The sequence below is a fragment of the Impatiens glandulifera genome, chromosome 1 (assembly GCF_907164915.1).
Source record: "Impatiens glandulifera chromosome 1, dImpGla2.1, whole genome shotgun sequence".
Classification (NCBI taxonomy): domain Eukaryota; kingdom Viridiplantae; phylum Streptophyta; class Magnoliopsida; order Ericales; family Balsaminaceae; genus Impatiens; species Impatiens glandulifera.
The window spans coordinates 28965850-28988010 of record NC_061862.1 but is presented as its reverse complement, the minus strand read 5'-3'; the positions used below and the strand labels follow the sequence as shown (position 1 = coordinate 28988010).

The window sequence follows — 22161 nt, the reverse complement described above, 5'->3', positions numbered from 1 at the left end:
ATTTCTATAAAAGAAATTATAATATTTTATCAAACAAATATTCATCATCATGTCACATGATTTCTACAAAAGAAATCATAATATTCATCATCATGTCATCATCTTCCCTTTGTCCTTCCTCTTCCACTTCCCCTTACTCTTGCAATGAAAAGGGAATGAACTTAAGAGGTTGATGAAACTACATATTCTCATTTCGATTTCTTTCTTTATATGAACTCATTCTAATTTGATAGAAAGAAATATTTTTTAGGATTTCCGGGTTCTTCACTTTGTTGTTCTCAACTTGAATTTCTAGATCATTGTCTTCATTTCCTCCATCTTCAGCTTTGGAATCCTCATCAACTTTGAACTCCTATGTATCAGCCTTGAAATTCTACTCTTTCTCTTGATTAGTCTGAGTATCTTCATCTCTGTTTTCATTAGCAACCAATTCAATTTGATTTGATTGCGATTCATCAACTATCTCTTCAACAAGATTAGGTTGAGGTTCCACCTCCTTCTTCGTAATGTTTTCTTCTTGTACATAATTTTTCTTTATCTTCTGTTTAATGTTCTTTAACCACCTCTTTAATTTTAGGCACCTCTATTTTATTTTCATGCATCTTTACTTTTTGACCTTTATAAATTTTCTGATCTTGTTCCTTAACCAAATGACATTTTAGGCTTCCATGTTGGAAGGTATTGTAGAAAGAGCATTTGTATGACCTCCATTCATAAGTGATTTCCATGAGAGTAGGTTTTCCTTTCTATCTACTATTGTCATACTTTTCAGCAATGTGCTTCTAGGATGCACCTCAATGCTAATTCTAGCAAATGATAGGTGTTCTCTTCCTTTAGTAATTGAGTCCATATATAATGGTCTACCTAATAAACCTGCAAAATGACTAAGGGCTTCAAAATTGTACATATGTGCAAGTATATTCTAGAGCTTGAACCATATTTGTGCAGTTTCTTTTGACTTACTCAATAGTTTCAAATCTTCATACCATTTTTCCAACTTTATATAGTTGGATCCTATATATGTATGCCCATTTCCTAGAATTTTCTCAAGATTAGATCCCTTCTTGAATTTAAGGAAATATAGATCATGAACATTTGTTGAAATCTTCTCTAGTTCATTTCCTTCTCATTGCTTCAACAATGCCTTTTTATTAATTAGGAAGGATACTTTGTTTTTTCCTATGTAGTTTCCCACAACTACAATTATAATTAATTTTAATTATTATTAATAAATATAATCATTAATTCTCTGAAAATTAAAAGCTAACTTTTTAGTTACCTTTTTATTTTTTTATTAATAATAATTTTAGTAACCAACAAACCTTTAATTAAAAATAAACAAAGTGTTGTTTTATAATTTATTTTCAAGATAACGTTTGTATAATGAATATACAATTTTTTATTGAGAAAATTTATATATATATATATATATATATATATATATATATTAGCTTATAAAATTAAGCTTTTGACAACACAAGCAAAAATGTTAATAATTAACATATGTATACGTGTATAAAAAAGACTTATTTTTATTAATTGATTCGTCTCATTTTTAAGATGAATAATTTCAACTTGTCAAAATGAGTCATCGTCACTTTTGCAACATCGCAACTCGTATTCCTGAAACATCAAAGACAAAGATATTTGATTGCAAAAGCTACTAAATAATTTAGCACACAAAATTGTTTTATGATTGTTAGATATCTTTTCTTGAAATAATATATATATAAATATGATGTTACACAGAAAATAATTAAATACAATATTACAAAGAACGAAATCACTATAATACAATGTTGATTTGAGGTATGCGATTAACACATTTCTCTTAAAATAGTTTAACGTCTCCCCTTGTGTTGGAGCTTGTCACAGATGATTGTCTCCCAAAATACAACGAATCTAGTAGTGACTAAGCACTAGAATCACAACGCATCGAACTTAACAAAATACATAAATCGATCACCGGGTTTTAACAGAAATACAATAAGTTAAGAACTCGAAGAATACTCGATTGAGTGAAAAACTCGAACAACACACAGTTGAGTGAAGAACTCGAAGAACACTAAAAAATTAATGAAAAAACCTTTCAAATTCTAAAGAGATAATGAAATGTGTGAAGAAGAGATATATGAAGACTTCAAACATGAGGGGATATATATAACTAGATATAAACTATCACAATAAATTTATTTATTAATCCAATGGTTGATAATTTATCCAAAGGCTCTCATTCCTAGACTCTTGACATTTCTAGACTCTTGTCATTCAATCTTATCCATTGACATTAAATTTCACAAAAAATTCACATTTTAATTTGGTATGAATTTATATTTATTTGGATTAAATTACATTTAATTTATTTATCCAAATTCTCATTTTCATTTAGTTAATGGAATTATCTTAAAATTCCAAAATAAATAAATAAATGAATTATAAGTAAATATTCTCAATTAAGACCATCGTAAACTTTCCGTCCTAACGAAATATATTTCATGATTTCACATTTAAGCTGTATATATATATACAACTTTTTTTTTCTTGTTACGTATATTAAAAATGATAAAAATCGTTTAAGCATAAAACAGCAAAACATAACATGAAAAAATGTTACTCAATAGGTTATCGAGTTCGTAAGTTCTCGAGAAAACGATTAACTCCCGAAAGAATTTGTCGATTTTCTGAAACGAATCTAATAAAGTGTCATAATAATATAATTATGAATGATACGCATTGAATGATTATAATCATTAAATATTCAATGATTTCACTACACTTACATAGTCAACAAAAAATAATTAGAATGATAACCCAACTATGTAGGCATGTCATATTAGTCACATCAATCCAAACTTCTAACAACTACCCAAAGACTCAGACATCACCCAATGAATCATAATAATACTTCACAAAATACTCTAGATATTAGTCATCCTTCGATAATGTAAAAATTAGTTAGTTATCGATTCAACTCTCTCGTGACACATACGACAACGACCAACCATTATACAATTTTTTTCATATACTTATCATCTACAAGAATTCCTCTGTGAGTAATGCTCCGTTCAAATCACAATATATTGGATTAAATCTTTGAATCTCAAAGTTACACCCAAAAAAAATTATATAAAATCATTCAGGGTCGGCCACTAAGGGTCGGCCCTAGTGTAAGACCAATTAGGCGGCGCCTAAGACCCCCTCCCACATGGGGCATCCAAAATCAAAATAACAGCCCCTAGCAATGTTTGATCACTAGAACATGGTATGTATTAACTTGTTATTTAACTAACTAAACTATGTTATTATTAATTAAAATAATAAAAAATTATTATATTTATTTAATAATATATAAAATATAATTATTTTAACTAAAAAATAAGAAAAAAAAGTTTCGCTTAGGGAACCCTTTTTCTTAGGGCATCTACTATCAATCATCTTAGCGAATAAATTTTAATAACCACATGTAACTATCAATGTCTTTCCAACGCATACCATCTTGTTCAAACGAGGAAACTTATTTTTTTAGAACGTTTGGTTCCGCTTCTCTTTCGGAGTACGATTAACCCACATGGGTTAAGCACATAGCCCATAAACACACTTAACCAATTAACATGGGGAGAGAAATTTGTCGTCTGACAGGCTCGAACCTAGGGCCTCAAAGAGGTTAGAGATATTCAACTCTTGTTGCGGCTAATCTAGAAGAGGGTATCGAGGACACTTATTTGCGTCCTACCAAAAGAAAAACTCTATTATGGGATGAGCTCTCCCTAATATTTAATTTATTTTTATATCTAATTCAGCTAGAGAAACAACTAGCCCGATGGTGAAATATGCTATTTATTGTGGCATTTTTACATATAGCAATGGAAACAAGCTCAAGATACATCGTAGATAAACTTTTGACACTACACCAAATGTCATCTCAAAACTGATCAAATAATCATCCTCCACTGTAACCCCGGAAAAATCTTGTCCCGAAAAAAAGCTCGATGCTCAAGAAATTTCAAACTTGATTTTTGTGTCAGTAATATTTTGTAATGAACATTAATTTTAAAAGATTTATAAATTTATTTCATGACATTTTGAAATTAATTATAACAATAATTAATTTTGATCAAATATTATCGATAATTATTTCATGACAATAATATTTTTTTATTAAAAATAATCAAATTAAAATTTGATTAAAGAAAACTATATTTTAAATTAATTTAAAATATTATTTATTTGATAATAGTCCCAATTTATTTTTAAAAAATCAATAAAATCATACGTTTACAATAGTATTTTTGACCAGAATCTCTTTTAGATTCGGTGTTTGGTGATACTCAAGAAGGGGCTTTCGCGAAATATTCTCTGTACCCATTTAAAATGGGCTCTACTTTATAAAATCTTAGCTTTTGAAAATTGGTTTTATTACGTTTTATTTAATCAATTATTCTTTAGGTCCAAGACAAGCACATATTCTTTTACATTTAAAATTGTAAAAAAATAATATTTAAATACTGCTACCTGAGAATGATGTCGACGATTGGTGATGAAAATGCTTAAAAATATCAGTTTTAGGGTATTATGATCTATAAATAAATCTCAAACAGGCCCTTATCAAAATATTTTTAATGAAAATATTCTAAAAATACTTTGAAATCATTTTTTATTTTTTTTTAGTATTTTAGAAAAATGGTTTAAGGTTCCAAATTTATAAAAATAATTTTAGAAATTATAAAAATGAAACCAAACAGGCCCTAGGACCTACCCTCTCGGTCCTAGGTGCAATTTCACTCGGTCCTAGGCCTAAAACTCTTGTTTTTGAAAAGCTTGAGGTTCGAGCGATTTCAACCTCGGTTTGCGTGTCAGAAATATTTTTAAAATAAAAATTACTTTAAAAGATTTTAAACAAATCCTGACCGATTTAAAATTATTTATAGAAATAATTAATTTGGGTTCAAGTTTAAATAATTTTAGATTTATAATAATCAAATTAAAGTTTAATTTTTAGAAATCTATCTTTAAATTAATTAAAAAAATTATTTATTTTAAACAGAGTCGTCAATTGAATTTTTAAAATCAATAAAAGGAGTACGTGTACAAAAGTACTTTTCACCAGAGTTTCGGTTAGTTTAAAATTTGGTGATGCTCGGGAAATGTTTTTTTCGTTTCATCCTTTGTACCCGTTTTAAAAACGATATTTAATTTATAAACTCATGTCGTTTTAAAATTGGTTGTATAATATTCTATTTTAACCAATTATTTTTCTGGTCTTATATATACATATGTTTTGTGTATTTAAAAATTGTACCAAGAATATTTAAATATTGGTACATGTTGTTGATGATGCTGGCTAGGAATGAAAATACTCGAAGAACATCAATATTTAAAGGAATTAGGGTTTAAAAATAAATCTTAAACAAGCCCTTATCAAAATATTTTTTTTGGAAATATGGCAAAATTATTTTGAAAATATTTTCTATTTTGTAGGTTTTTTTAGAAGATGGTTTAAAGTTCCAAATTACAAAAATAATTTTGGAAAATAAAAAGTGCAACCAAATAGGCCCTAGGACCGGTGTCCACGGTCCTGGGTGCGTTTTTATCGGTCGTATACTAAGACCCTCAGTCCTGGCTCGGAAGTCCCTAAGTCTGGGTTCAAAGATCCTCATTCAGGGTGCTGAAGTCCCTCATCGAGTGTGGAAATCACTAGTCTTTGGTTAGCGTGGACTAACTTCTTCGGTCCCATGTGTGGAAGTTCTCAATCGGATGCGAGACTCCTCGATCCCAAATTCAAATTCTTGGTTTGATGTAAAAATCCTCGGTCGGATCTCTCGTTCCTTGTTGTAATTTCACGGTCGGAACCCTCGGTCCTAACTGAAATTTCTCGGTCCTAACTAAAATTTCTCGACTGGACCCTTCGGTCGGATCTCTCGTTTCTAGTCGGATTCCTCGATCCTCAAGAACATCAAAACTAAAGGTTTTGCAGTTTTGATTAAGGCCTGGATCCTTTGATCTAAGGGCTTGGGTAGTTTCACAAAGCTCCTAGGAACATTATGAATATCATCCTAAGGCAACATTCTACTTAGGTGATGTTCAATATGATCAAAACAGTTTGAAGGTCAAAAATCAGGTTTTTGGTTTTTATAGTTTAATGAAGTGTAAGGAGATTGGCAATAGCTTCCTTATACTTCATATGACTGATACCAAAATATGAACACTATTTTTTCATTAGGACCAATTAAAAATCTTAAAATTTTCATTTATTTTGAAAATTTTGATTTTCTTGGGGGTAAAAACGACTTAGCGTCATTTCATTAAAATTCTCAAAAATGAGAAAAAACCACGAATTTAAGAGATCATTCTAGACAGGCCTAGAATGATTTTGAAGTCGTAACATTCTGAATAAAAGCTAAAAAGCTAAAAACGTAAATGAATTATCTGATTACAATGTTTTCAATTCTAGTGAGTTCAAAAAACGGTAAATTCTAGTTCCTACAGATATTCCAGTTCTACTCCGTGCTTTGAATTCTTCTCCACGTTCCCGCGAGGGCGTTGCAATCCGATATAATATCTTTCCATAACTCTTCAACGCTCCTTTGGGTTCTGCCATATACTCTATCATTACGTTCTTGCCAAATGTTATAAACCACTACTCCAAAACCGCACTTGAACACGCTTGTTGCAAATCTATTTCCCTTTGCTTTGAGTAGTGCCTCTTCTTTGATTTCATTACATTCGCTCAGGAAAATTTTGATTTTGATTAAACATGATCGGGATAGATCAAACATGATCCAAATAGGTTCTCAACGTCATTAGAAACATGTTCTTAAGGATTAGCTAAAGACCAGAAAACCTGATTTTGGATTTTTCCAAATTCAAATTTGGGGGTTTCTGTATATTTTAGTTTCAACGGAAAGATTGCAAATGATCATAGGATTGTTTTCCAATCACAAAATTCAACAACCAGGCAGTATACAAACTTATGAAAATTGAAATATAAAAATTTCGATTTCAAATTGAAAGATTTAATTAAAGGGTGATTGGAAGCATATTAGGGATTGGAGAACATTCCTTAAACATTAGGAAAGCTTTTGGAATGTCTGGATCCGAACATTAAGGTATGAGAAATTATTTTGAAAAATCCAGAAACTTTGAGCTTCAATGGTGAATTTTTTGAAAATTCGAATTGAATGCTTGAGAGGTTATCTCATGCATTCGGATTCATCAAGTGAGGCTATTTTAGAACACGAGACATGATTGCGAAATACGAGTTGGAATGGACTTCAAATAAATTTGGGGTGAACTTAAAAACATAACCAACCTAGAACATTTTGCGAGGAAGTAGGAGCAACTAATGACCAAGTGCCATTAAGAATAAGGGCATTGTATTCAGAGACCATAGCAGTGCGCCAACGTGGGTCTTTGTTGGCCTGAGTGAAGCAAGTGGGTTCAATCTCACTGAGAAGGGCCTGTGCCTTGGCCTTGAATCAAGTAAGCATGGGGTGAGTAGACATACTAGAGGGTGCCGCTGGGTTTGGGACAATGTGGTTGGAGGCAGTTGGTTGAGTAGAAAATTATGATTAAAATGAATGCGTAAACTTAGATTTTGCCCCCTTTTTTTTATAATTTGGAGAAGTAAACAGTTAATTAAATTGAAAATATAAAAAAAAATATAAAAAATAAAAATATAAAAAAAATAAAGATTTATGTCACATTTGTAAGGTGAAATACAAAATTAATTTTTTTAAGTGAGTTTTTGCCTAAAAATCCTAACATAGATCCGACCTTATTTATAAGTGTGTAATGATTTTCATTATCATTAGTGTTTTAATTTATTATAGAAAAATTATTACTATTATTTTGTAACGAAATTAATATTAATATCTTAATCTCATTTTTTATTATATTATACTTAATTAAAAATATAAAATATTATTATTGTTTACCTTATAAAATTTTTAAAGTATATAAAATATTCAAGTATCTAACAATTTAATCAAATAAGTGCTGAAATTTAATAAAATAATAAAGATATAAACACATCCAAATTACAATTAAAAAAACATAAAATAAAAAAAGTTGATGGATTAAAAATTCTACATTCCCTTACAAGATTCTTCAAGATATTACCAATATTTTTTTAAATTACTAATAAAATAAATTAAAATATTATATACTAATACAAGATCAAACATTTATATTAAAAATTGTTTTTCTTATTAACAAATATTGTAGTATGATTGTATTTATATTCGTTTTTATTAAATAAAAAATATTTAGTATTAAACTTTTTTAAATAAATAATTTTTATATAAAACTATTATATTTTTCTTTTCTTTTATTTTTAAGTTTATATATTTTTTATTTTAATTAATTTATTATAATTTTATTATTAATATATAATATTTAAAATTAATTATATAAAAATGATTATATTATTATTAATTATTGTAATTATTAATACAAAATTATTTTATTAAAATTATTATTAATTATATTTTATATTAAATGATTATTTGATATTGTTTAAATAGTTAAAATAATATCTTGTAATAAATAAACAAAATGTTTAATTATAAATGAATAAGAAATATAACTATTAGAATTTATATTATATATAATATAATTATGAGTGAGAAATGATTGTCATGGAAATCATTCCGGTCATCAATCAGATTTTCTTAGGCGAACTGTGGTCTGACTAGTACAATTGGTTGAATTACATGTAATCCCGAGAAAATCATTCGTCTTAGAGAAGTTTGAGGTTTAAGAATTTTAATATCTTGTTACTAATTTTTTTTTTAATAAAATATTATTTTAAAAGATTATAAATAATCTTTAACCGTGAAATTAATTATAAAAATAATTAATTTGGGTTCAAAATTAAATAATTTTTAAATATTTTATAATCAAATTAAAATTTGATTTTTTTAAAATTTGTGTTTAATCAATTTACAAGATTATTTATTTACAACAAAATCGTTAATTGATTTTTTTAAATCAATAAAAAGGTGTATGCGTACAAACATATTTTTCACCAAAGATTCGTTTTAGTTTAAAGTTTGGTGATCCTCAATAACCATTTTAAAAGCGGTCTCTACTTTATAAAGTTTTGCCTTTTGAAAATCGGTTATATAATGTTTTATTTAACCAATTATTCTTCCGGGTCTTAGACATGCATATATTTTAGCGTATTTAAAAAATGTAACTATAATATTTAAATGTTGGTACTTGTTGTTGATGAGGATTAAGGAGAAATATACCTAGAGAATATTTGTTTAAAAGGAATTATGATTTAAATATAAATTTTTAAACGACCCTTTGTCAAAATATTTTGTAGTAATATCCCAAAAATATTTTGAAATCATTTTCTATTTTTTTGGGTTTTTAAACAAATAATTTGGGTATCCAAAATTCAAAAAAATAATTTTGGAATTTTAAAATTTGAACCAAACAGGCCTTAGTTCTGGGTTCGTTTTCGTCGGTCGTGGGTCAAGACCCTCGGTCCTTGTAAAGAGTCCCTTGGTTTGAGCTCAGCATCTTCGGTTAGGGTGTTAAGGTCTCTCGGTCCTTGGCTAGAATTCTCGGTCAGGTTCTAGAATTCTCGGTCGGACTCATCGGTCCTAGGTGGAAATCATCAGTTTTGGGTTTAGGATTTCTCGGTCAGGTGTGAGACTCCTCGGTCCTAGGTTCGACTTCTCGGTCAGATATAAAAATCCTTAGTCTTGACTGAAAACTCTCGGTCGGACCTTTCGATCCTTACTGAAGATTCTCGGTTGGATCTCTCGCTCCTAGTCGAACCTGTCGGTCCTTAAGAACATCAAGATTGAGGCTTGGATTCTTTGATCCAAGGGCATGGGTAGCTTCACAAAGCTCCCAGGAACATTATGAACATCATCTCGTTGTATGATTTAACCTAGATGATGTTCGTTTTTATCAAAGTAATTTAGGGCCAAAAATGGGTTTTTAATTTTAAAGTTATAATGAAGTAAAAGGAGCTTGTCAATATCTTTCTTATACTTCATATGATTGATTAGTACTAAAACATGAACACTAGTTAATCATTTGGACTAATTCAAGAAATAAAAATTTTCAATTATTTTGAAAATTTTGATTTTGATCAAACATGATTCAAATAGTTGCCCAACATCATTAGAAACATGTTGGGAAGCCTTTTAAGCTATTGTTATTGAGATTAGTTCAAGAACATATTTTTAATTTTCCAAATTTAAATTAGTTTTCTTCGTTTTAAATCGATTGATTGATCCTAGCTTTCACAAAAAGCTTTTAAATTATCCTTAGATCGGTTTTCAATAAAAAAAAATCAAGAACTAGACATCATAAAAACTTTTGAAAACTAAAATATACTAATTTCAATTTAAATATAGAAGTATGAATTAAAGGATGATTGAAAGCATACCAAGGATTGAATATCACTACTTACACCTCATGGAAGCTTTTTGGATGCCTAGATCCGAGATTTAAGGTCTGAAATGGGATTTTGACAAATCTAGAAGCTTTGAGCTTCAATGGTGGATTTCCTATAAATTCTGATTTGAGGTTTGAGATATAATATATTGACTTCAAAATTATCAAGGGAGGTTATTTATAGCCTCCTTAAATCGGTTGAGGCAGCCAAGTGACTTGAATTAGTCAAAAGTCATTAATGACATTTTTGTTGTTCTTCTGGCCAATTGTCGGAATAGGCATCAAAGATGCCTATAGATGTAGGGGAAATGATCACCGTAATAGGGTGATCATTTCACTTTTTGAATGGAGTCAATCAACCTAGAAATATCTGAATTCCATCTTTGAAAATTCAAAGATTGCTGCGGATGTTTATCCTTTCGGCGATCGTGATGATGACGACGATCTAGGTGAAACGACGTCGTTTCGAACGCTTTTGGCGAATGCAGAGCGTTTCGTTGGTGTTCTGTTAGCGCTCTATTGCGTTTCATCTAACGGGGCGTTAACTGCTTCGCGGGCGTGCTCCTTCTTTTGCAGCAGGCAACGCGAGTAGTGTTGGGGTGTTGGATGAAAAATCAGCGTTCATCTGATGGTCGCGGTTTCGGCTGTACCATTCTTTCGAATTTTGGCTACACCTGATTGCGAATTTTATTTAAAATCTTAAGGTTTTATTTGAAATTGATTTTTTTTTCACCTTTTGGCTTTATTTTAATATCTCTAAAGTACGCAAAATATTTAAAATAAATATGACAAATATTTTGTTATATTCTTGGGGTAAATAAATAATTTTTGGAGATAATAAGGGTTCCACATTAAATTCTAAATTATTTTGCAGATAAAATGGGTACAACATTTATCCTAAATAATTGTTTTTATTTATTTTGATATTATCTTTATTTAGGTTTTAATTATCATAATAATTTATCTAATTAATTGTTTAATTATAGTTTTGACCTTGGGGTTAATTATTTTAATTTTATTTATTAAAAATTATTAAAATAATTATTTTTAGAATTATAAGTTGGGTATGTAGATTTTTAGTACTTACACCACTAGTTGGACCGAAATTTTATTTTTATACCGTCAAACCAATAAAAAAGTTATTATTTGAAAGTAATAAATAACAATTACCAAAACTCAACTATGGTTATTTTTAACCACCTACTGTAACAATCCAGAGATCGGACCAACGCCTTTCTTCTTCTCATATCTTTATCCCTCACTCCCCTTCAATTGAACCTCATTACACTACAAAAATGGAGAAATTTCGTAAATCCTTTGAAATCATTGATCTTCAATTTTAATTCAAAAACAGAGAAAGGAAGCAATACGAGTTATAAAAAGCTTTGAAGACATTCGTCTCGGTCATCTTCTAGTGGTTGAATTTTGGTCTGATCGTGATACAAATTCTTTTCAAGATGATTAGAGTGCCTATCCAAGTGGATTCCACATACCAAACAACCTACAAGTTATGTTAGTGGTGAAAAATTGAGTGTTTGTCGAGGACAGGAAGGAAGACAAAGGACTAACCTTGAACAGATATAATCAAACAAAGTATAAATAAATCTGATCTTCTTAATGCGGAAACGATTAGAGCCGAATTCTCCTCACAGATCCATTAGAATAATGAGTAACTTTTCGAACTGAAAATTTCTGACTCGGATTTTTGGTTGAACCGTCTGGTCCTATCGGATTTTGACCGGTTCAAAATATAACCGCATTGGAGTCAAAAGCCAGACCACCCATTCAACATTTCACGATCGGACCAACGTTTCACGATCGTACCAGTTAAAACTGTTGGTAATCTTATCTCATAAAAATTACACGTAAATAATATATTAAAATAATACAATGATAATAAAAGAAATACAACAGATTATTTAAGAGATGAAGAAAAATCTTCTCGTTTGCTCCGAGGCCTGTGGAATCACAGTTCCTTTAAAACAGTTTCACCGTCTCCCGTTTGTGCTGGAGAGTTTTGTCGGTGGCTGCTTCCCAGTGTACAACAGAACTTGCAATGATTTAGCACAAAAAAACCACTACAACAGCGAACTAGACAAAAGTACCTGAATTGCAATCATCGGGTTTTGCACAAAAATGGTCGAGTCAAGAAACTCGAAGAACACTCACAAGAACACTCACAAGAATACTCGCAAGAACAAGGAAAGACTTTAGAATTCTAGAGTGAGAAGTGATAAGATAATGTGTGGAGAGGAATCAAGGTGAGGGGATATTTATAGTTGAAAATTAAACTCATAATCAATTCTTTAATCCAACGGCCACTAATCCATCATCCATTCATCCAACGGTTATCCTTGTTTTCCTTTTCATTATCTTTGCAAGTTACATCCAACAATAAGTATTTTGTAGTTACAATAGCAATTAACACCATTTGTTAATTGCCTCATTCAAGACATTTATGTTAATTGTAACAATTAACAAATTTAATTCACAATGAATTTGATGTGAACTTCATTTGGATGAAATTTCACCTTAATTCACTTTTGAATTTCATGTGAATTTCATTTGGATTAATTTCACTTTAATTCACATTTGAATTTCATGTGAATTTCATTTGGATTAATTTCACTTTAATTCACATTTGAATTTCATGTGAATTTCATTTGGATTAATTTCACACTTAATTCATATTTGAATTTGGTGTGAATTTCATTAGCCCAAATATCATTTCCATTTAATTAATGAAATTAGTTTAATTCCAACAATCCCCCACATTAATGGAAATTGAAAGATTAACCCGGTGAAAGGTTCAACAGTTGAATTCTACATAGGATAGGTAGGTGTAACCCTTTGAACCTTCCTTGTGAAAGTATATAACTTTACTAGCCGATTAGTAGACTCAATGTCCTTGAACTATTATGCCTTTTGTGTAAACGATTACACACTTTCACATAAAATTCTTCCTGATACATGTCAGTTCTCATGATTGTGTTCGTTTTGGCCATGAACACTCGCCTGGTTCAGTGAGAGGGTCTAGAATTGAGCCGTGCAATTCTTTCGAAATGGCCTCACTTCTCTCTCACATAGGTGATCTCTTTATTCATAAAGAATCATTAAAAGACTGTGTGCTTATCCTTTCCCGAAATGCTATTTTATCGTAGGATTTTTACCCATAGCAATCTACCAAGTTTAGTATAATTAGGTTGTCCCATTGAACCTAGTTCTTGGGATCTCCAGTCATCATAGGTTGGGTTTTCCTTCATACTAACTTATTGTAGGCTTAAGTCTCATTCCTTGTGAGGACTTTAACACCAACTCTCTATTTAACCCTTTGGTTAGCGGATCCATAATATTATCTGTTGATTTTACGTAATCAATTGAGACAATTCCAATAGAGAGTAATTGTCTAATGGTATTATGTCTACGACGTATATGTCTAGACTTACCATTATACATATGACTCTTAGCTCATCCGATCGCAGATTGACTATCACAATGAATAGAAATTGTTGGTACGGGCTTAGACCATATTGGAATATCTTCTAAGACTAGACGTAGCCATTCAGCTTCTTCACCACATTTTTCAAGAGCTATAAATTCATATTTCATGGTGGATCTAGCAATAACAGTTTGTTTAGAAGATTTTCAAGATATAGCTGCACCTCTAAGTGTAAATACATATCCACTTGTTGATTTAGAGTCTTTCATATCTGAAATCCAATTAGCATCAGTGTACCCTTCAATAACAGTAGGATGTCTCGTGTAGTGTAGACCATAATCACGAGTATTTCTTAAATACCTAAGTAATCGTACAATGGCTTTCCAATGATTATTACCCGGATTACTCGTGTATCTACTTAGTTTGCTTACTGCATAGGCTATATCTGGTCTTGTACAACTCATTAAGTACATTAGACTCCCAATTATTCGAGAATATTCTAATTGAGAAATATTATCTCCGCGATTGTTAGATAGATGTTGACTCGTATCTATCGGAGTCTTAGCCAATGCAGAATCATCCTTGTTAAATTTTTCAAGGATCTTATCCACATAATGTGATTGACTTAGAACTATCACTTCTGATGTTCTCATCACTTTGATTCTAAGAATCACATCAGCCAATCTCATATCTTTCATGTCAAATTTTGAATTTAACATATCTTTAGTGGATTTAACCATTTTATCATTACTTCCAATGATAAGTATGTCATCTACATAAAGACATAAAATGACGTAACCATTTGTTGTGTCTTTAATATAAATACATTTATCACATTCATTGATCTTAAATCCACTTGAGATCATAGCATGATCAAATTTCTCATGCCATTGTTTTGGAGCTTGTTTTAAGCCATACAATGACTTAACTAATTTACAAACTTTATTTTCTTGTCCTTGAGAAGAAAACTCTTGAGGTTGATCTATGTAAATTTCTTCTTCCAAGTCTCCGTTTAAGAAAGTTATTTTTACATACATTTGATGAACTTCTAGATTGCGCAAAGACGCAATCGCAAGAATCAATTGAATAGAAGTTATTCTCGTAACTGGAGAATATGTATCAAAATAATCAAGACCTTCTCGTTGGAGATATCCTTTTACCACCAGTCTTGCCTTATATTTATCAATTGATCCATCAACTTTCATTTTCCTTTTGAAAATCCATCGACAACCTAGTGGTTTATTTCCCGGAGGCAGATCCACTAGTTCCCATGTATGGTTTTGCAAGATAGATTCTATCTCACTATTAATTTCCTCTTTCCATTGAGGCCCTTCAGATGAGATAATTGCCTCATTATACGTTTGAGGTTCACTTTCCATCATGAAAGTAATAAAATCTGGACCAAATGATTTTTCGGTTCTAGCTCGTTTACTTCGTCTAAGTTTAACCTCAATTCCATTCTCCTTTTCTTGTTCATCTAGTTCAAGAAATCTTTTTGGAGAACGTTGTTCTTCATTAGACTTATATGGAAGTACATGTTCAAAGAACGATGCATTTCTCGATTCCATTATTGTATTCTAATGAATATCTGGAATATCCGATTAAAACACAAGAAAATGATAAGCACTACTGTTATGTGCATATCTAATAAATATACAATCAACAGTTTTTGGTCCAACTTTTACCTTTTTAGGTAATGGTATGGCTACCTTAGATAGACACCCCCACATTCGTAAGTATTCATATGATGATTTTCTTTCATGCCACAACTCATATGGACTCTTATCTAGCTTCTTACGTGGAACCTTATTTAAAAGGTAATTAGCCGTCAAAATAGCTTCTCCCCACATGTTCTGTGGTAGACCAGAACTTAATAAAAGTGAATTCATCATTTCTTTTAATGTTCTATTTTTCCTCTCAGCCGTACCGTTTTGCTGAGAAGAATAAGGTGTTGTCGTCTCATGGATTATACCATGTTGAGCACACAGCTCGGCAAAAGGTGATTCATATTCACCTCCTCTATCACTTCTTAACACCTTGATCTTTTTACCAAGTTTGTTTTCAACCTCATTTTTATAGAGAGTAAATTTCTCTATGGCTTCATCTTTACTTTTAAGAATATACACATAACAATATTTTGTGTTATCATCAATAAAAGTAATGAAGTATTTTCCCCCACCACGTGTTGGTGTTCCTTTTAAATTACACACATCTATATGAATTAAATCAAGCGGTCTATTACTTCTTTCAACGTTTCAAAAGGATGATCTCGTCAATTTCGCTTCAACGCAAATTTCACACTTATGTTTTTATTAATTTCGAATGTAGGTATACTCTTCAGTTTTATTAATCGATGCATCGAATCATAATTAATATGACCTAGTCTACCATGCCATAAAATGGAAGACTCCAACATATAAATAGAAGAGTTGTTCTTTTCGTTCATAATTGGCTTAACTGCCATTACATTGAGTTTAAAAGGCCCATCAGTAGCATAATATCTACCTACAAACATTCCACTTTTGGATAAAATAATTTAATCCGACTCAATCACAATTCTAAAACCATGCTTACTTAGAAGAGATCCGGATATCAAATTTTTCCGAATCTCTTGAACATACAACACATTACTCAATGTTAAATCTTTCCCTGAAGACAACCTTAACACCACTTTTCCTTCACCTTGTATGTCAGAAGTGACAGAATTCCCCATGAACAGCTTTTCACCATTCTTCACTTCTTCGAGGCTTGAAAATACTTCTTTGTTGGAGCAAACATGTCTTGTAGCTCCTGTGTCAACCCACCACTCTCGTCGATTAGACCCCCACCAAGTTAACCTTAGATATCATCGCACATAGATCCATGTCTGATAATCCTTGAGTTAAGTGAGCCTCTCGAACTCTTCTCGGCTTCTTGCAATCGAAAGATCTATGCCTCATGCCATTGCAATTGAAACACTTGCCCGTGAACTTCTTAGAAATTCCTCCTTTAGGATTAAGGTTCCGGTTTTTGACAAAATAATATTGTTCCTTCTTGTCTTTACCATGCTCAACCACATTTTCTTTAGCCACATGTTGACTAAAGTATTTCTTTGAGGCGCTTTTATTTTCTTCTTCAATGCGTAGACGAATCACCAATTCTTCTACGTTCATCTCCTTCTGCTTGTGCTTAAGGTAGTTCTTGAAATCGTTCCAAGACGGTGGCAATTTCTCAATAATAGCAGCCACTTGGAAAGTTTCTCCCAAATTCATGCCCTCAGCATGAATTTCTTGCAAAATAACTTGGATCTCTTGAACTTGTTTAATGACCGGTCTTGAATCTACCATTTTGTAGTTAAAAAAATCGACCGACTATAAACTTTTTTGCACCCGCATCTTCTGTTTTGTACTTACGTTCAAGAGATTGTCATAGTTCTTTAGCCGTATTCTTTTCATTATACACATTGTACAATGAATCTGATAAGCCATTCAGCACGTAATTTCTACATAAGAAATATGAATGGTGCCAAGCATCAATGGCCGAAGCCGTTTGCGCATCAACTTCCGGATGCACGTTTGCATCCGACGATGAAGACACGTTTGGCTCATCGATTTTGGGAGTGGGAGGATCCTCCATGAGGAATCACGCAAGACTTAGGGTCATGAGGTAGAAAAACATCTTCTGCTGCCATCTCTTAAAGTTTGAGCCATCAAACTTTTCTGGCTTATCCAGATGGTTAACTGGAACCGGCATCCTCATGTTAGAAGTATGTGTTTTGGTAGTCATTTCTGAAACAAAACCAAAAACTTGTAAGAATCTGAGATAAGTAATATTTGACACTGTTTTAAGATTGTTGGTAATCTTATCTCATAAAAATTACACGTAAATAATATATGAAAATAATACAATGATAATAAAACAAATACAACAGATTATTTAAGAGATAAAGAAAAATCTTCTCGTTTGCTCCGAGGCCTATAGAATCACAATTTCCTTAAAACAGTTTCACCGTCTCCCGTTTGTGCTGGAGAGTTTTGTCGGTGGCTGCTTCCTAGGGTACAACGGAACTTGCAATGATTTAGCACAGAAAACCACTACAATAGCGAACTAGACAAAAGTACCTGAATCGCAATCACCGGGTTTTGCACAAAAATGGTCGAGTCAAGAAACTCGAAGAACACTCACAAGAACACTCACAAGAATATTCACAAGAACAAGGAAAGACTTTAGAATTCTAGAGTGATAAGTGATAAGATAATGTGTGGAGAGGAATCAAGGTGAGGGGATATTTATAGTTAAAAATTAAACTCATAATCAATTCTTTAATCCAACGGCCACTAATCCATCATCCATTCATCCAACGGTTATCCTTGTTTGCCTTTTCATTATCTTTGCAAGTTACATCCAACAATAAGTATTTTGTAGTTACAATAGCAATTAACACCATTTGTTAATTGCCTCATTCAAGACATTTATGTTAATTGTAACAATTAACAAATTTAATTCACAATGAATTTGATGTGAATTTCATTTGGATGAAATTTCACCTTAATTCACTTTTGAATTTCATGTGAATTTCATTTGGATTAATTTCACTTTAATTCACATTTGAATTTCATGTGAATTTCATTTGGATTAATTTCACTTTAATTCACATTTGAATTTCATGTGAATTTCATTTGGATTAATTTCACACTTAATTCATATTTGAATTTGGTGTGAATTTCATTAGCCCAAATATTATTTCCATTTAATTAATGAAATTAGTTTAATTCCAACAATCCCCCACATTAATGGAAATTGAAAGATTAACCCGGTGAAAGGTTCAACAGTTGAATTCTACATAGGATAGGTAGGTGTAACCCCTTGAACCTTCCTTGTGAAAGTATATAACTTTACTAGCCGATTAGTAGACTCAATGTCCTTGAACTATTATGCCTTTTGTGTAAACGATTACACACTTTCACATAAAATTCTTCCTGATACATGTCAGTTCTCATGATTGTGTTCGTTTTGGCCATGAACACTCGCCTGGTTCAGTGAGAGGGTCTAGAATTGAGCCGTGCAATTCTTTCGAAATGGCCTCACTTCTCTCTCACATAGGTGATCTCTTTATTCATAAAGAATCATTTGAATTTCATTTGGATTAATTTCACTTTAATTCACATTTGAATTTAATGTCAATTTTATTTGGATTAATTTCACTTTAATTCACATTTGAATTTTATGTGAATTTCATTTGAATTAATTTCACACTTAATTCATATTTGAATTTGGTGTGAATTTCATTAGCCCAAATATCATTTTCATTTAATTAATGGAATTAGTTTAATTCCAACAAAAACACCGGTCGGACCGCGTATTTCAAAACTATAAAAAAAATGAATATTTTATAGATCGAAAGTAAACCCACCTTAATTGATTCATTTATCCAGAGAGAATAGAAGAATCTACTTAATATCATATAATCAAATTAATGTGGAATCATACATCCACACTCATAAACCAAATGAATCAAGTTTTTATATTAAGTATGGTACACTCAAAACCAAACACCTCAATTTTTTTTTTCCTAATTAGAAACCCACCAACCAAGCCTCCTACTTAGTTTTCAACTTTTTTATTTCTTTACATTTTGTGATTTTCTTTAATACTTCTCATACTCATAAGTTCAATGTAAGCTATTCAATTTAATTAGCTTAGTTTTCAAACTTCTATACTTTTATGTTCAATTTAGGGGTGAATCTAGGTAGGGGCTCGGGTGGGCTGAAGCAGACTAAAAAAAATTACGGTAAAATGTGACAGTACCGATAATTTTTTTAAATAATTTCAATATAATTTAATATTTGTTTATTTAATTATTAAAAAAATAGTAAAACTTACTTTTATCCACTCTTTTTATTCAAAATTTTCTCATTATTTTTTAAGCCCACTTCAAATGTTTTTTAAGTCCACTCCATTTCTGAATCCTTGATCCATCACTGGCGGAAGCCTACCCCGAAAAAAAGATTTACGGTAAAATGTGACATTATCTCCTAATTTATTTAAAAAAATCAATATAATTAACTATTTGTTTATCTAATTATTAAAAAAAATGTTAAAAACTAATCTTTGTCCACTCGCTCCATCCAAAATTTTCTCATTGTTTTTTAAGCCCAAAAAGTCCACACCATTTCTGAATCTGGATCCGTTCCTAATTCAATCATTTATTCGTTTTCAAACTTCTATAATTAATTAGCATTGTTTAAGTTCAATCAATTAGTCATGGTCACCAAATCAAAATTTAATTAATACATTTTCTAGTAGTTTTTGCAATCCAACACAGAATATTATATATATATATATATATATATCATTGTATTTTTATATATGCAATAGGTAATTGAAATACAAATCTATATATATATTGATGCTTAATTTTCAAAATGCCCAGATTGCTGTGGTTAATTCGGATATATATATGTGAGAGTAAATTGATATTTGGGTCGGATTGTGGTTGATCTGTCCATAAACTTAAACGGTTAAAAATAAAATTAAAAATGTTATAGGTATGTTTTTAATTTACAACCTAATAAAATAAGTACAACCATTTAACAAACTAGGCTAATAAGACTTTATATTTTAAATTCAACACCAAATTTGATAAACGCAAGACGTTTTAACAATATAAGTTCAATTTTTTAACTAACTAATATATATATATATATATATATATATATATATATAATGATGCTTAATTTTTAAAGTGTCCGGATTATCGGGTCGAGATTGTGGTTAATATGGATATATATATGTGAGAGTAAATGGATACTTGGGTCAGATTATGGGTTGACCCGTCCATAAACTTAAAATGGTTAAAAATAAAATTAAAAATGCTAACACAGTTTTACCGTAATATTTTTTTCACGATTTTTTATATCATTACTCGTGCAAATGCACATGATATCAATAATATATAATCTTCAACAATGTAATAACTCTTAAAACATATATCATGCATGCAGGGTTAAACAAACTCACACCTTATTTTAGTACAATCAGATTTCATTAATACATGGCGTAGACGCGCGTATGCATGCCTGCAAATATATGCATGTCAATTAATACAAATTATGCAATATAAATCAATAGCCCATTCATTTCATGCTTCGATGAGGGTGTCTAGGAGATCCGATTTAACGCTTTTCTTCTTGGTGTCTACATTGTCTTCAATTTTCTCGTGTTCTCGGTCATACTTAACAAATGGTTCAAAACCGGCCTTTTCAGGGTATAGTTTGGTCATATACATGTACAAAAACATAGTAAGGACAACAAAGACGACTAGGTACCAACTGAATTCTAGTGTAGTCAGCGCTTTAGCCCTGTCGAGCGCTTCCTTTGTATGGCACCTAACCCTAAAGTATTCTTCCTTGATCATGAAGCAATCTTTTGGAATAACAGATGGAGTCCAAAGCATAATCCCCATCACAATGTCCCAAACACCTTGAAAAAGAATACTAAAAGATCTTACAAAGCTAATCAAGAAGCTATTGCGGTATCCAATGCTTAAAATAGTTGTAACAATTGAGACAAAAATAACAATTTGAAGAAACCAATGATAATGACCCTCGAGTCCCATGTGGTCAGTTGAGTGAAGGTGGTAAAGGAGAAATTCTTGACAAAACATAACGACGGCTAGTGTCATTGTCAAGCCGTATTTGGATTTGGGTCGGCCGTGTTTGTCCAATATCTTTGCGAACACCGAGTAAACAAGCATCCATAAGGTGATGAAAGCGTGTTCAAAGTTGCGGAGGTGGTTTGAACGAATAGCACCGTCTGAGTCAAAAAGATGGTGACCAATTTGACCGAAGACGAGCTCCAAGAGTATGTAGAATGAGCTACATCCCATCATGAAGTAGAGCTCTAAGTACTTTGATTTTGAGGTTGGGAAAAATGGTAAGGAAATGTATGATTTAGGGTTTAGGGAATGGAGCTTAATGTTGTTTATTAGGTGCCATAGACCAATGATAAAGAACCCAATACCTGGAATCACATGCCCAATTAAAGTACCCATTCTTCTGATCTCTAATGGTAGGCTAATTGAAATTGGAAAAGATTGCCTATACAAAGTTAGGTATATAAAGGCGCAAAAGGTAAATTGACCCTCAAATTTATAAAAAAAAATATTAAATGTACATGAACCCTCAACTATCTTCATTTGAACTCATTGATAGTGATCTTAATTATTAACTAGGTCTTTTAATTGAATAAAATATTGTTTTCTTCTTCTTGTGGAAGGTTGCACTATATTTTTTTAGAGAAAATAAATTAAGATATGTAAAGATTGT

The 22161-nt window shown here is 31.1% G+C and overlaps 1 protein-coding gene across 1 annotated transcript; it reads right to left on the bottom strand.

Annotated features, from left to right (window-relative positions):
- Positions 1 to 20778: 20778 nt before the first annotated feature.
- LOC124919954 (transmembrane protein 45A-like) lies at positions 20779 to 21925 on the bottom strand. Its single transcript, XM_047460324.1, has one exon. It carries the CDS (start codon positions 21885 to 21887, stop codon positions 20976 to 20978), a length of 912 nt encoding a protein of 303 aa, XP_047316280.1. The 5' UTR covers positions 21888 to 21925; the 3' UTR covers positions 20779 to 20975.
- Positions 21926 to 22161: the final 236 nt, after the last annotated feature.

What these genes read in the sequence shown, in the direction of transcription:
- LOC124919954 (XM_047460324.1), bottom strand. Translation starts at nt 21,887, where the DNA reads ATGGGTACTTTAATTGGGCATGTGATTCCAGGTATTGGGTTCTTTATC.